General features: G+C 36.9%; 1 protein-coding gene across 1 annotated transcript in view; it reads left to right on the forward strand.

The window, feature by feature from the left end:
* PKHD1 (PKHD1 ciliary IPT domain containing fibrocystin/polyductin) overlaps positions 1-14,845 on the forward strand; it is a 426,879-nt gene that overhangs the window by 281,507 nt on the left and 130,527 nt on the right. Inside the window, exon 53 of the mRNA XM_060110064.1 lies at positions 12,062-12,175. Within this exon, the coding sequence (XP_059966047.1) occupies positions 12,062-12,175 (114 nt within the window). The remainder of the gene's footprint in view (positions 1-12,061; positions 12,176-14,845) is intronic.

Below are 14,845 nucleotides of genomic sequence, written 5' to 3' on the forward strand. Positions count from 1 at the left end.
TGAAATTTGAATTATTGAAAACCATGTTAATTTTTAGAATTCATTTTCCTTAGTGGAGACTAGTGATAGATGCATTAGCTTCTGGGAACAAACTTGTATAGGTTCTTATCTGAATTATTCAAAATGGAAGCATTTAAACACTTTGAATTTATACCTATCTTTTGTGTCTGCTTTTTCAAATAAAGTGCTTGTATTTGTATCTCCATATTTTGGAGTAATTATCTACATGATGTTTATAGGTTCTTTGGTTTTTCAGCTAAGAAGCAGAATCTCATTTCAGTACATTTAATTTTGTAAGTCATGAAACCAAATCTTTGATGGGCTGTATTAGAGGCACATGTATGTATTCACAGTAGTGCACATTTTGTGCCTTTAATCACTTTGAAAAGTGTCTCAGAAAACCTGAAGAGTCAGTCCTCTTCTGTCTTCACAAGACTTCTATATGTATTTATGAAAATGATTCTGTACCCTAGTAAATCTTTTTCGGCATGGACTAATTTCATAGTCATACTCTGCACGATCTGTATATAGTGCATCGAACTTAGAGGTGTGACCTTAAATTTAACTTTTTTAAAAAAACCAAGAGGTCAGGCTTCCCTGGTGGTGCAGTGGTTGAGAGTCCGCCTGCCGATGCAGGGGACACGGGTTCGTGCCCCAGTCCAGGAAGATCCCACATGCCGCGGAGCGGCTGGGCCCGTGAGCCATGGCCGCTGAGCCTGCGCGTCCAGAGCCTGTGCTCTGCAACGGGAGAGGCCACAACAGTGAGAGGCCCATGTACCACAAAACAAACAAACAAACAAACAAAAAACCCCAGGAGGTCAATAAAATTTAAACTGCTTAACAACTATTAAAAAAAAAAAAGAAAAAGAAGATAATGTCTTGAAACAAAGGAAGAAATTTGCAAGAAAGAGGGAGTGGTTAGTAGTATGAGATACAGTGGAGAGAATAAAGAAAGCAGGAAAGGAAATTGTCCATCTTATTCTTTTTTTTAAATATAATGTCTGTCAAATATAGTTTTGATAGAAAATGTTACTTTGCATGTTTTTTTTAAATTCTTTTTTTTTTGTTTAGGCTTTTTAAAAAAACATCTTTATTGGAGTATAATTGCTTTACATTGTGTTAGTTGCTGCTGTATAACAAAGTGAATCAGCTATACATATACATATATCCCCATATCCCCACCCTCTTGCATCTCCCTCCCACCCTCCCTATCCTACCCCTCTAGGTGGTCACAAAGCATGAGCTGATCTCCCTGTGCTATGCAGCTGCTTCCCACTAACTATCTATTTTACATAAAATTAATTCTTATTGGAGTATAGTTGCTTTACAAAGTTGTGTTAGTTTCTGCGGCACAGCAAAGTGAATCAGTCATACGTATACATATATCCACTCTTTTTTAGATTTCCTTCCCATTTAGGTCACCACCGATCACTGAGTAGAGTTCCCTGTACTATACAGTAGGTTCTTGAACAAAGAAAAAAATTCGACACAATACCTGAAAGATAGTAACTGCTAATAAGTTTAATGCCATTTATCTGTACTTTAACAACTTCATTTTTTGGCTTAAAATATAGCCTTGAGTACAATTGAACGGATTCAATCTCATGTTTGAAAATGAACCGTTGTCTATTTTAAGAGTGATATCATCAAACCTGACTATGCTTTCATGAGTAACAAACTTTCTTTTCGATGATAAAATGGAGCAAAACAGAAGATATTAAGGAGAAAATAGATTTGCCCCTGTCTCCATCCCCTTCCTCCCCACTTCCCTCACTTTCTTTCATTGAATGCCAACTCAGTGCCAAGCATTCTTCCTGGGACTTGAGTATTCAGCAGTGAGCAAGACAGGTAAGATTCCTACGTGCACTCTTTTGTTGGAGAAATAGACAATGAAATAGTAAAATAAATGGAGAAGATAATTTTAGATGGCAGTACATGCTCTGAAGAAAACTAAATGGAAGAGTGAGCTGAAGAGAGGTGTTGGCACCATAGATTAGGTAGTCAGTAAACACCTTTCTGAAGAATCAGTGTGACTACAGACCATAGAGCCAAGAAAGAGCTAGACTTACAAAGATTTGAACAAGAGGGTTTCAGACAGAAGGAAGAGCTGGTGCAGAAGTCCTGAGGCAGAGCCAGGCATGTGCTTTACATAGTTGTGAGGCAGAAAGGCTGCCATGGTAGCTGGAGACTAGTGACAAGTAGGCATGAGTTTCAAAGTGTAGGATGGATTTTAAGCTATGCAGGGTTGTTTTCTAAAGCAACAAAGAATGCAAGTGAGTCCAAATTGTGCTGAAAATTGCTACTTTTTGATAATCTCATGCATATGACTTTAAGAAGACAGAAATTAGTTTAGGACCTTCATGAATATGGGAACTCTAGAAATCTGGATTATAAATCTAGTTTAGCGAGTCATTATACAACTTCTGGAAAATTCCTTAATAGTGGATTTATAACTGTGATATCTCAGACCTCAGAGATTATGTGAATCATCTGTATCATTGTATGGATAATGGAACTGAGATCCAAAGACATTATTGATTGGTTCCAAGGTCTCATAGCTCATAAAGATCAGGACCAGGATTAGAGGTTATTTTAGTCACTTCAAATATTTGTCCTTCAAGCCTTTGCCCAAGGACTACCTTTACTATGGGCATTTTCCATTCAGTAGGTTTCAGTGTATCTTTTCTCCTGGTCCATTCTTTCATTCATATTGTCATTACTGCATTCATTTTACTATTATGAAATAGTATGTTTCCATGAATGTCTTCTCTGTATTAGATGATAGGCTTCTTTACAGAATTTTGTAACCCTAGTACCTTGTGCATAGTAGGCTTCTGATAATGTGCTGTGTGACTGATTAGTTTATTGATAAATGAATGGACACATCTAAGTCTGTCTTTAAGCTCAATGCCTTTTTCTTGTAATACATCCAGTCTACTGACACCTAAATGTCAACATCTGTGAGGAAGGGCTTACAGTGTTAATGTATAAATGACCACAATGTTTCCCCCCCTCCCTATATGAAAGAAATAAACAGGGGCTAAAAACACATTGAAAAAATTGATGATCTTGTACAAATCTAATTTTTTTTCTGTCTAGGAGAGGAAAGCTAATAAAAATGCCTGACTCAGAGCCTGTGCAATAAACATTGGTTCGTTGAGTGTTTTAAATGTTTGTATTTCTTTGCACAGGGATAGCTGTCTGAACTCATCCTTTTCATCAGTGTCCTTTTTTAGTTGAGACATCATTTCCATGCTTTAATATGTGTCCTTTGTTATCTTAGATATCAGTGATATTAGCATGTTATTGATCCAAATGTGCAACTCAATGAAAGTGTTTTAATATTATGCATACTTTTAAAATTACAAATGGAAAATTCTCTTGTGATAGTTTGTAGGAGGATTTCAGAAAGGAATAATCAGTAATCATATATGTGTGTCTTTAAAACTTAACAGAAGTCTCCTTGATCCCTAAGTAAACAACACATGCCCCACATTTCAGAGTCCCTTCGGACTCAGCAGTGTATTTTTTCCTTCAGCCTGTCAGAGCCAAGTCACATGATGCACTGCCTAGTCACTCAGTAATTATGCTAGGAACTGGGTTTTTATCCTAAAACTTGTCACATATTGTTTTGCAGAGCCAGTGATGTGTATTTGTCAGCCCTGTCTCACATTTGTAGCCAGGAGCCTAAGGTCATCATTAGCCCATGACTTTGATTGTCAGGAAATGAAGTACTAGGTGTATGGAAGTTTCTTTCATTGCTTGCATGATTGGGACTTTCTCAATCCGAAAGAAGAAGAAAAATCCATACACAGTTTATTGCCTTCCAAACTGACAGTTCTGTAAGGCTCATTGGATGATTAAGTAATAAGAAGGAGACAAACCAGAGAAAAGTGTAGATTAAAACATATCCTCCAGCTTAAAGACACAATACCCAGTAGTCAGACTCATTGAGTAGCCAGAGAGAATCTTGTGGTGATGTTTGTTTAAAAATAATATATTAAGTGAAAAAAACAAACCAAACAAAAATATATTCTTTCAAGTTTATGATTAAAAAATAATACAAATTAACTACAAATTTAATGTGTAAATATAAGTGTACATAGATATCTGTAAAGTAGATGGTTTATAAGTTAGCTAATATAGATCATCAGTCAACAAATCAGTTTCTGTTTATACTGACCATTCTCTAATCAAACTACTAGTTAACAAAAAGGTGAAATCAAAGGGATGTGATTTTTAAATATCATACTTAACTCTAAGGGCAAAAGCATAAAACCTTTGTTCTTTACAGGTTCAGGAAGCACTAAACTCCACTTCTGTGAGTTGCTCAGAAGATTGGTAGCCAACAGTTAAATAATACATATTTCAAAGTTAGATCAAGCATAGAAATATCTGTTTGTTTTCAGATGGATATTAGTTCTCTGATAAATATCACATTATTCTTTTTTTTTTTTGGTGTGAAACATTTTTAAATTTTTTCCATTAAATTAACTCCATACAGAGACAGCATCAGATGGGTGCCAGGGTCCCTTTTTGCTCTCATCTCATCTCGTCTTCCCTTTTTTTCCCTCTGCCCTATCCCCAGGATCCTCTCCATCCAGTCAGTGCTCTCTGTGGTCAAGTCCATGGAAACTCCTGGCTCTAGTACAGTTCTAGGAGGGCAATTGTGAGACCTCTCAAACCTTCATGTTAATTGACTAAGGCCTCTTAGGGTCTTTAGAGTGTAGCACCTACAAAATAAACACACAGACACATTTTAAAAACAAGAGTTTTTTCCTGCAAATATTGCTCTCCTCTTATAGTACAACGTGGGTATATTATTTTGCTAAAGACCTTCTGCTCACCCTGTGTGAGAAAGCGAAAGATTCGGGGGAGAGGGCAGGGAAGATGAAGAAAGAATGGAGTGGAAGCTGGAGATGCAAGTCATGTCCAGAGAGCATTTCAGAAAATGGAAATAGCATGTTGAAGTCCCCAAAATTGGGAAGCTGGAACATTTGTGGAACTAAAGTAAGGCCAGTGTAACTGAAGCTTTGTTAGCAAGAGAGAGAATGGTTTGTGAGATAGAGCTGAGAATCAGAGAAAGCGGAGCATCATGGGTCACATTAAGGAGCTTGACCTTTATCCTAAGTAAAGAAAGGGTGGATGGATTGGGGGAAACCAGAGAGAAGGCAAGTGAAGTAAATACTATAAAAGTTTGGTTAAGAAAGATTGAGAAGCTGGCCCATGTATCACATTATTCTTAAATGTATATGTATTTTTAAGCAAAACACAGATACAAGAAATAATCCTTCTATCTTGCTGGGTTTGTCTCTACTAAACACAATTGTAGTAATAATTTTACTTTAATATTTTAATATTTTCTAAATCAGCATTTCCCAAACTATATTTTGGACACTTGAACTTCTATCACAATAACATAAAATTCCTTAGAAATTTATTAATTATTTTAAAATGATTAAATAGTTAATTATATAATAAATAAAAATTTGTTAAATATTAATTAATTATTTTTTCATGGAAAAGCTAGATAATTTTAAGCAAACAAGTGAATGAATGAATGAATGAATACTTTATTTTCTTGGTTAGAAAACTCTTATGAGAGTATTTGAGTTTAAGAGGAATTTAATTGTGTTTCCTGCAGTTCCTTGGTCTGGACATTCAAGTAAGTGATCACCTAATATGTTTACCTTTGAAATGTCTAGTTTCTAGTACCTTAGGGATAGGACATTACTTGCTAGGAACAGCTTGCCTTCTTTCTCTTAATTTCCAAATTTAAACATTGATTTTAAAATGTTTCATTTCTCTGTTGTTACTACCACTACTGTTTACAATGTTATTACTACAAGAGCCAACATTTTTAAGAGGATGTATTATATGCAGACCCTGCCATGTATCTTTAACATGTACTAAATTATTTAAGCCTAATTAAAAATGGATGCTTTTACTGTGCCTATTTTATATGAAGTGGCAGAAACTGAGGCTTACAGAAGTAAATTAGCTCAGTCTTATTTATGAAATTATAAGGGTTTTTATACATGTTGCAAATATGTGAATGAATATGTTATATATTAACTTTTATTTTAATTTCTATCAACTGTTAATAAATTGAGAGTCCTCCTCATCAATGATGGAAATTTGTCAGCTTGAATAAAATCACTCTCTGAGGGGCTGATGATTATCATTTGATAATGTCTACTGGTTATTCTTATAACCATGTCTTATTTCATTGGGCTGAAAGCCCTTCCACCTTCCATTTTGGTTTTTTTCACATGGGATTGATTTTGTTGAGGAGGGGTGTTTTAGGGCTAAGTGGGTCAGGTATACACTGGGAATTAAAAGCTAATTCAGGATAAAACAGGCTTCACAATTTAATTGATTTATCACTATTTGTCCAGAATGTTCTGGAGGCTCTACTCTGAAGAAAATAGATACAGCAAGACATGAGAATAATAGTCATGCTTCAGTTGGAAGCTCAGCTTCCAAAGTCATCAATGTATAACTTAGTTCTAGGGCAGGAGAAAATGTGTAAAATTGATATTGGGGGTAATTTCTTAACCTATCATTTATGGGCAATCATGATATTTATGGAATTTCAAGGTTAACTTGGAGGGAAATACAGATTATTTAGAAACACAATTTGTTGTTTTGGATTCAGTGAACAGGACCCGACAAAACGTTTATTAGGGAGATGAGTCTAAAATTTTGGTCAATATTTATTAAATATATGCAGTTTTTTTATACATCAGTTATATCTCATTAAAACTGTAAAAGAATTTAATGAGTTAGAGAAGCAGAAATACAAATATAATTTTGATCAGTTTCCATTCTATTGATGAACAAGTATGTATTGATGAGTGTCCTGAAACATAATAGTTTATTATGAAATATGACACACGTTCAGAAAAGTTTGCAAAGTAAACAGTACAAGTTCAACTAAATAAGAATCCATTCTAGTTGGTATGTAGTGGGATCTCATGGTTGTTTTAATTTGCATATCTCTAATTTTTAATGTGATTTGAGCACTTTAAAAATTTTTATTTTCTATTTGGTATCTTGTTTTGTGAAGTAGCTGTCCTCTTGCCCCTTTTTTAAAAACTAGATCTTTATTGGAGTATAATTGCTTCACAATACTGTGTTAGTTTCTGTTGTACACCAAAGTGAATCACCTATATGCATACATAGGTCCCCATATCCCCTCCTTCTTGAGCCTCCCTCCCATCCTCCCTATCCCACCCCTCTAGGTGGTCACAAATCACCGAGCTGATCTCCCTGTGGTATGCGGCTGCTTCCTACTAGCTATCTATTTTATGTTTGGTAGTGTGTATATGTCCATGCCACTCTCTTACTTTGTCACAGCTTACCCTTCCCCCTCCCCATATCCTCAAGTCCATTCTCTAGTAGGTCTGTGTCTTTATTCCCGTCTTACCCCTAGGTTCTTCATGACATTTTTTTCCCCTTAGATTCCATATATATGTGTTAGCAAACGGTATTTGTCTTTCTCTTTCTGACTTACTTCACTCTCTATGACAGACTCTAGGTCCATCCACCTCACTACAAATAACTCAATTTTGTTTCTTTTATGGCTGAGTAATATTCCATTGTATATATGTGCCACATCTTCTTTATCCATTCATCTGTTGATGGACACTTAGGCTGCTTCCATGTCCTGGCTATTGTAAATAGAGCTGCAATGAACATTTTGGTACATAACTCTTTTTGAATTATGATTTTCTCAGGGTATATGCCCAGTAGTGGGATTGCTGGGTCATACTGGAATGTACCTTTTGTTGGTTATATGTGTTACAAATACCTTTGCCCACTCTGTAGCTTGCTTTTTCACTCTCTTAATGGTATCTCTAGATAATTGGAAAACGTTTATTTAATACAATTCATTTTATAGACCTTTCCCAAGATGAATTGTACATTTTGATTGAACTATGGTAGGTGAGTATATGTGATATGGTTTTAATTCTTTTAAGTTTGCTAAATTTGCTTTAGGGTCATCATATGACCCATATTTGTGAATGTTTTATGCAAGCTTGAAAAGAATATGTATTCTTTGTGAGTCTAGTTTTGCATCTACACATATTATGTTATTTGCTAATTATATTAGTCAAAACTGTTGCATCCTTACTATTTTCCTGTTTATTTAATTTGCCACTGTTATTTTTGGTATATCTGCTCATTTTTGCTTTATTCTGAAGCTATGATGCTAGGCACATACATACTTACTATTATAACATTGGTGTCTTTTTTTTTTTTTTTTTTTTTTTGTGGTACGCGGTCCTCACTGTTGTGGCCTCTCCCATTGTGGAGCCCAGGCTCCGGAAGCGCAGGCTCAGCGGCCATGGCTCACGGGCCCAGCTGCTCCACGGCATGCGGGATCTTCCCGGACCGGGGCACGAACCCATGTCCCCTGCATCGGCAGGCGGACTCTCAACCACTGCGCCACCAGAGAAGCCCACATCAGTGTCTTTTTTACTGTGGAGTATCCCTCTTTATTTCTAATTGTTTTCTGCAAGAGGATTGGTTAAAATTACGGAGTTCACCATTTGGGGGATAAAATAGATGTGAACTTTGCTGGAAAGACACAGCTCCTTCTCTCAGGGAGTGTGTTGTAAAGAGGAGGCAGTCTGATAAAAGACACTTACATTACAGTCTTGAAGCACTGAGGTAAAGCATGGCCTGTGTGGTAGCCCACAGCGGGCTACTTAACACAGACGTAGTTGACAAGGAAGGCTTCCAGAGGAGGTGGCCTCTGAGCTGGGTTTGCTCTTGTTTGGGGACTCGGTTTAGGTGGCTCAGCTCTCAAGCGTGACAAGGAAACTGGGGCGCAGGTGGAGGAGAAGGAAGGGGTTCTAAATGCACAAAGCTGTTCCCAATCATTTGCTATTTCAAAGAGTTTTCCAATGTCCGCTATTGTAAATAGGTAGCACTGCAGTGGAGAACTTTGAGCATTAACCCTTGCCCGTGTTCTATACTATTTCTTTAGGACAAGTTCCTTGAAGAAGACTTACTGCAGCAAGAGGTGTGGACATTTTTATGCACAAAAGGGGGCATCTAGCTCTAGGTCATAGGAGGCTTTTAGAAATAAATTATAGTGGAGCCAAGTTTTGAGGGATGATTAGGAGTTAGACAGGATGAAAGTAGGCATATAAAAGCCTGGGGAATCTCACGGGCACAGAGGAGGGTAGAGGTAAATAATTCAGGGTGGGCTGGCTTAGTCACAAGCTGTGGGGAGTCGTGCTAAAAGAGTGGACTTAAATGTAGACTAGGTTTATATTTAATTCCATCAAAGAAGTTCAGTTAATAAAATCGTATAAAGTCCTTTAACCTTTTTCTTACCTTTGAAGTTCATGGAATCCATTTGTACCATATTCCTCAAATCATTATAACCGTTATCTTTTATATACCAGAACTTATTTTCCTTCCATCTCCCCAGGTGATTTTAGCATCTGGAACGTATTCTGTTTCCCCTCCGTTGCCCACCATCATCCTAAGTTGTGACAACTTCCGTTTACTTCTTTCCTATTCCACTACGTCCATGTGTCCTAGGATGGGACTTTTAAGTCTAAGCCCAGCTTCCCCACTTTTTAGCTGTGTAATTTCTGACAGGTTATTTAACCTCTCTGTCTCCGTTTCCTTGTGAGAGCCTCAACAATATCCTTCACAGGGTTGTGAGAATTAAATGAAATCATATATGCAAAAACACCTGGCTTGTCTCGGCAGCATGACGACAAGGATTTCCCCTCCATTGTGAGTATCTGCATTCATCCAGGTTGAAAATGCCTTTTGTTACAGTTTACAGCAGCTTGAAGCAGCTTTAAAAAGGAAAATCAGAGAAGAACTGCATGATCCCCTGAGCCTTCTCTTAGCGGTGGCTCCTCTCATTTAGGGACAAAGCCCAAGCTGGTGAGACCACCTCACCTTTCTTTGAGTGCTAGATTTGAGAATAAAATGAGGAGTTCGGACTTTAAGGCTTTCCATTTACCAGCTTTCACACATTTGAGAAGCACTGCATTTTCATGTTAAAATAGTATCTATTTCCTTCTCTTAGGTCACTCTTGCCTTCTTTCTGCTCCGTCCCTCTTCTCCATCTTTCCCTTCCCCCACATCACAAAAAAGAATACAAACTCTGGTCATTTCAGATACCAAAAGATCACGGCAGGCTGACTAATTTTGCCCAGACTTTCTGTGAAAGCTCCACATGTGCTGCCGTTTTGGGTTGCATAATTGATTTAATCTCTGATTTTAGAGGAACACTGAACTCTTTTCGTGGGACTCTGCGTACATTTCTCTAGGGCAAAAACTGTCCTACTTTTTTTCTCTCTGGTATCTGTTTAGTGCTAGACCATTTTTCCCCAAGAATCTAAACTACCCTCCGTGAAATAAATGAAATCACAGTTGGAAAATGGCTTACTGGCCAGATAAGAGCTATACCACGCACGTTTTCTCCTCCTCCTCCCCACATCCCTTCTTTCTGCTCTCTCATGTCTTTGTTTGGGCTAAGAAGATGTGTTAGTCACTCAGCTGAGGATTGGCATTACCTACGTGGAGCCACTGTGTACCTTAGCGTTTTATTGGGAAAGCACACGCTGTGGGGTCCGATCCTTGCATGCCCGTTGGCCTACTGTGTGACTCCAGGGAAATTTACTTACCCCTCTGAATCTTACTTTCAACAGTTCCTGTAGACCAATGGCTGTGCTGGCTGAACTATAGAGCTAGGTATGTAGCAAGCTGGAAACTCACACCGAGACTTTGGCTAACCAGGTATATATATGGGGTGCCAACTGGGGAAAATGATTTTATGCCCCTGAAAGATCACTAGCCAAAAGCACAACCAGGCAATTTTAGGTTTCCATTTACTTCATTGTACCATATTTGGCAACCTCATTTTAGGTTATGTTTTCAGGAATTTCTAAGTGGAAAGGCATGTTTGATAGCAGATGTGTTTTGTCAACTTCTCCGATCCAGTATATAGTTTGGAGACAATCTTCTCACTAGTTGCTTCTTTAAAAATCTAATGCTTTGTAATATTTCATGTACTCTAAGATATATTTTCTGAAGAAAATAATCTTTGCTAGCTCCGTACTCAGAAACACAATTTTAGTAATTTCCCCAAATTCTTCTCATACTGTGAAAGTGACCAAAGTCTGCTGTTTACATCAACAGATTAAGGTCAAAAGTAATTCCCAACTGCTATTTGAGTATCACAGCTTGAAGGTTGTGTCCTTTTACTGCTGAAAGAATTTAGGCTTAGATAATAACCTATTACTTGTTTAATAAAACACAGCATAAACAGACCATTGTTCAAATTCAGACTGTTACTTACTAGTTGGATAAATTTGGACGAGTCCCTTAACCCCTTAGCCTCATTCTGTATGAATATTTAACACTGAGATAAGAATCATATTTACTTCTCAGGTGTGTTGTGAAGATTTAATGCTAAAATACATGTAGAGCAATGTGGGGATCCAGCTGTAGACAGTGTATCAATCAGGTTTTGCTGTAATAATGTTGTATAACAAAGAATCACCAAGTCTCAGTGGCTCACAACAACAAATATTGATGCCAGACTTGATTTGACTTGGTTCTAGCTCATGGGTTCTATTCGGGTCTGCTGTGTACGTCTCTTCATCCAGGCCCTAGAGGTTATTTAAGGAATTCTCCTTTCATGGCAGGGAACATTATTGCAAGTGATCTGGTGAAACTTGCCAAGCATTTTAAAGCATCAACTCGGAACTGGCATTACTGTCACTTCTACCCGAATTTCATTGGGCAAAACAAGTCATGTGTCCAGGCTCAATATTAGTAGGTCAGGAAAGTATACTCTGCCCTAAGAAGAGTGAATATTTGCTGAACAGTAATCCAGTCTCCCTCAGAGAAGTTTACTGCATCTCATTTTTCCACCTTTTCTTTTTTCATCTATGAACACTGGCTTTTCTCCATCTAGTCTACTTTATAGCATCTACTTTGCATTCTCAAAATTACATCACAATTTCCCTCTCCCTCCTTAAATTTCAAATTAATTTACATGATATACTTTTCTTGTAAACAGGTACTTTAGAAAATCCCTTAGAAAAAGAAAAAAAGCTTCTGATTCTCCTTAGAGCTTCAGAGGGAGTCTTTTGTGACCGTTTCATCGGAATTCGTATTGATCCAGGAACAATTGGTAAGAGTATAATGCAGTTTTTATTAAAAATGAAATGTGTGTGTATTTCTGATAGGGAAGTACCATTCATAGAACACCTACTAAATTCCAGACACTCTTCTAGAGAATTTATTATTTCACTTACCAGCTCTCCTGTAAGGAGTATACATTTTACAGATGTCAAAACTAAGACTCAGAGATGATGAACAATGTGCAGAAAGCCACACAGTTTTATACTGTCAGAACTTAGATTCATATCCAGATTGGTCACACACTAAAGGCTGGATGAAGAGTCTGTGTTATCAACTTTAAATACTATGTGGTTATTGATATATTTTTTAAACTGGTAGATCTATAGATTAGTAAGAAACATTTACTGTTGGCAGTTTCTTCCTTTGATACTGCCACAATATCAAATCCTGTTTTATTTTATTATTTTTTTAATGTTTATTTATTTATTTATTTATTTACTATTAGTCATCCATTTTATACACATCAGTGTATACATGTTAATCCCAATCTCCCAATTCAAATCCTTTTTTTTTTTTTTTTTTTGCGGTACGTGGGCCTCTCATTGCCGTGGCCTCTCCCGGTGCGGAGCACAGGCTCCGGACGCGCAGGCTCAGCGGCCATGGCTCACGGGCCCAGCCACTCCGCGGCATATGGGATCTTCCTGGACCGGGGCATGAACCCATGTCCCCTGCATCGACAGGCAGACTCTCAACCACTGCGCCACCAGGGAAGCCCTCAAATCCTTTTTTATTTTATTTATTTTTTTATTTTATTTTATTTTTTTTTAGGTCTTTTGTCTCCCTAGGTAGGTTTATTCCAGGTATTTTATTCTTTTTGTTGCAATGGTAAATGGGAGTGTTTCCTTAATTTCTCTTTCAGATTTTTCATCATTAGTGTATAGGAATCCAAGAGATTTCTGTGCATTAATTTTGTATCCTACAGCTTTACCAAATTCATTGATTAGCTCTAGTAGTTTTCTGGTGACATCTTTAGGATTCTCTATGTATAGTATCATGTCATCTGCAAACAGTGACAGTTTTACTTCTTTTCCAATTTGTATTCCTTTTATTTCTTTTTCTTCTCTGATTGCTATGGCTAGGACTTCCAAAACCATGTTGAAAAATAGTGGTGATAGTGGACATCCTTGTCTTGTTCCTGATCTTAGAGGAAATGGTTTCAGTTTTTCACCATTGAAAATGTTTGCTGTGGGTTTGTCATATATGGCCTTTATTATGTTGAGGTAGGTTCCCTCTATGCCCACCTTCTGGAGAGTTTTTATCATAAATGGGTGTTGAATTTTGTCAAAAGCTTTTTCTGCATCTATTGAGATGATCATATGGTTTTTCTTTTTCAGTTTCTTAATATGATGTATCACATTGATTGATTTGCATATATTGAAGAATCCTTGCCTCCCTGGGATAAATCCCACTTGATCATAGTGTATAATCCTTTTAATGTGTTGTTGGATTCTGTTTGCTAGTATTTTGTTGAGGATTTTTGCATGTATATTCATCAGTGATATTGGTCTGTAATTTTCTTTTTTTGTAGTATCTTTGTCTGGTTTTGGTATCAGGGTGATGATGGTGGCCTCATAGAATGAGTTTGGGAGTGTTCCTTCCTCTGCAATTTTTTGGAAGAGTTTTTGAAGGATGGGTGTTACCTCTTCTCTGAATGTTTGATAGAATTCACCTGTGAAGCCATTTGGTCCTGGACTTTTGTTTGCTGTAAGATTTTTAATCACAGTTTCAATTTCATTACTTGTGATTGGTCTGTTCATATTTTCTGTTTCTTCCTGGTTCAGTCTTGGAAGTTATACCTTTCTAAGAATTTGTCCATTTCTCCAGGTTGTCCATTTTATTGGCATAGAGTTGATTGTAGTAGTCTCTTAGGATGCTTTGTATTTCTGCAGTGTCTGTTGTCACTTCTCCTTTTTCATTTCTAATTTTGATTTGAGTCCTCTCCCTCTTTTTCTTGATGAGTCTGTCTAATGGTTTATCAATTTTGTTTATCTTCTCAAAGAAACAACTTTTAGTTTTATTGATCTTTGCTATTGTTTTCTGTTTCTATTTTATTTATTTCTACTCTGATCTTTATGATTTCTTTCCTTCTACTAACTTCGGGTTTTGTTTGTTCTTCTTTCTCTAGTTCCTTTAGGTGTAAGGTTAGATTGGTAATTTGAGATGTTTGTTGTTTCTTGAGGTAGGATTGTATTGTTATAAACTTCCCTCTTAGAACTGCTTTTTCTGCATCCCATAGGTTTTGGATTGTCGTGTTTTCATTGTCATTTGTCTCTAGGTATTTTTTGATTTCCTCTTTGATTTCTTCAGTGATCTCTTGGTTATTTAGTAACGTATTGTTTAGCTTCCGTGCGCTTGTGTTTTTTACATTTTTTCCCCTGTAATTGATTTCTAATCTCCTAGCATTGTTGTTAGAAAAGATGCTTGATTTAATTTCAGTTTTCTTAAATTTACTGAGGCTTGATTTGTGACCCAAGATGTGATCTATCCTGGAGAATGTTCCGTGCACACTTGAGAAAGTGTAATCTGCTGTTTTTGGATGGAATGTCCTATAAATATCAATTAAATCTATCTGGTCTGTTGTGTCATTGAAAGCTTGTGTTTCCTTATTAATTTTCTGTCTGGATGATCTGTCCATTGGTGTAAGTGAGGTGTTGAAGTC

This window comes from Mesoplodon densirostris, chromosome 10, assembly GCF_025265405.1.
Source record: "Mesoplodon densirostris isolate mMesDen1 chromosome 10, mMesDen1 primary haplotype, whole genome shotgun sequence".
Lineage (NCBI taxonomy): Eukaryota > Metazoa > Chordata > Mammalia > Artiodactyla > Ziphiidae > Mesoplodon > Mesoplodon densirostris.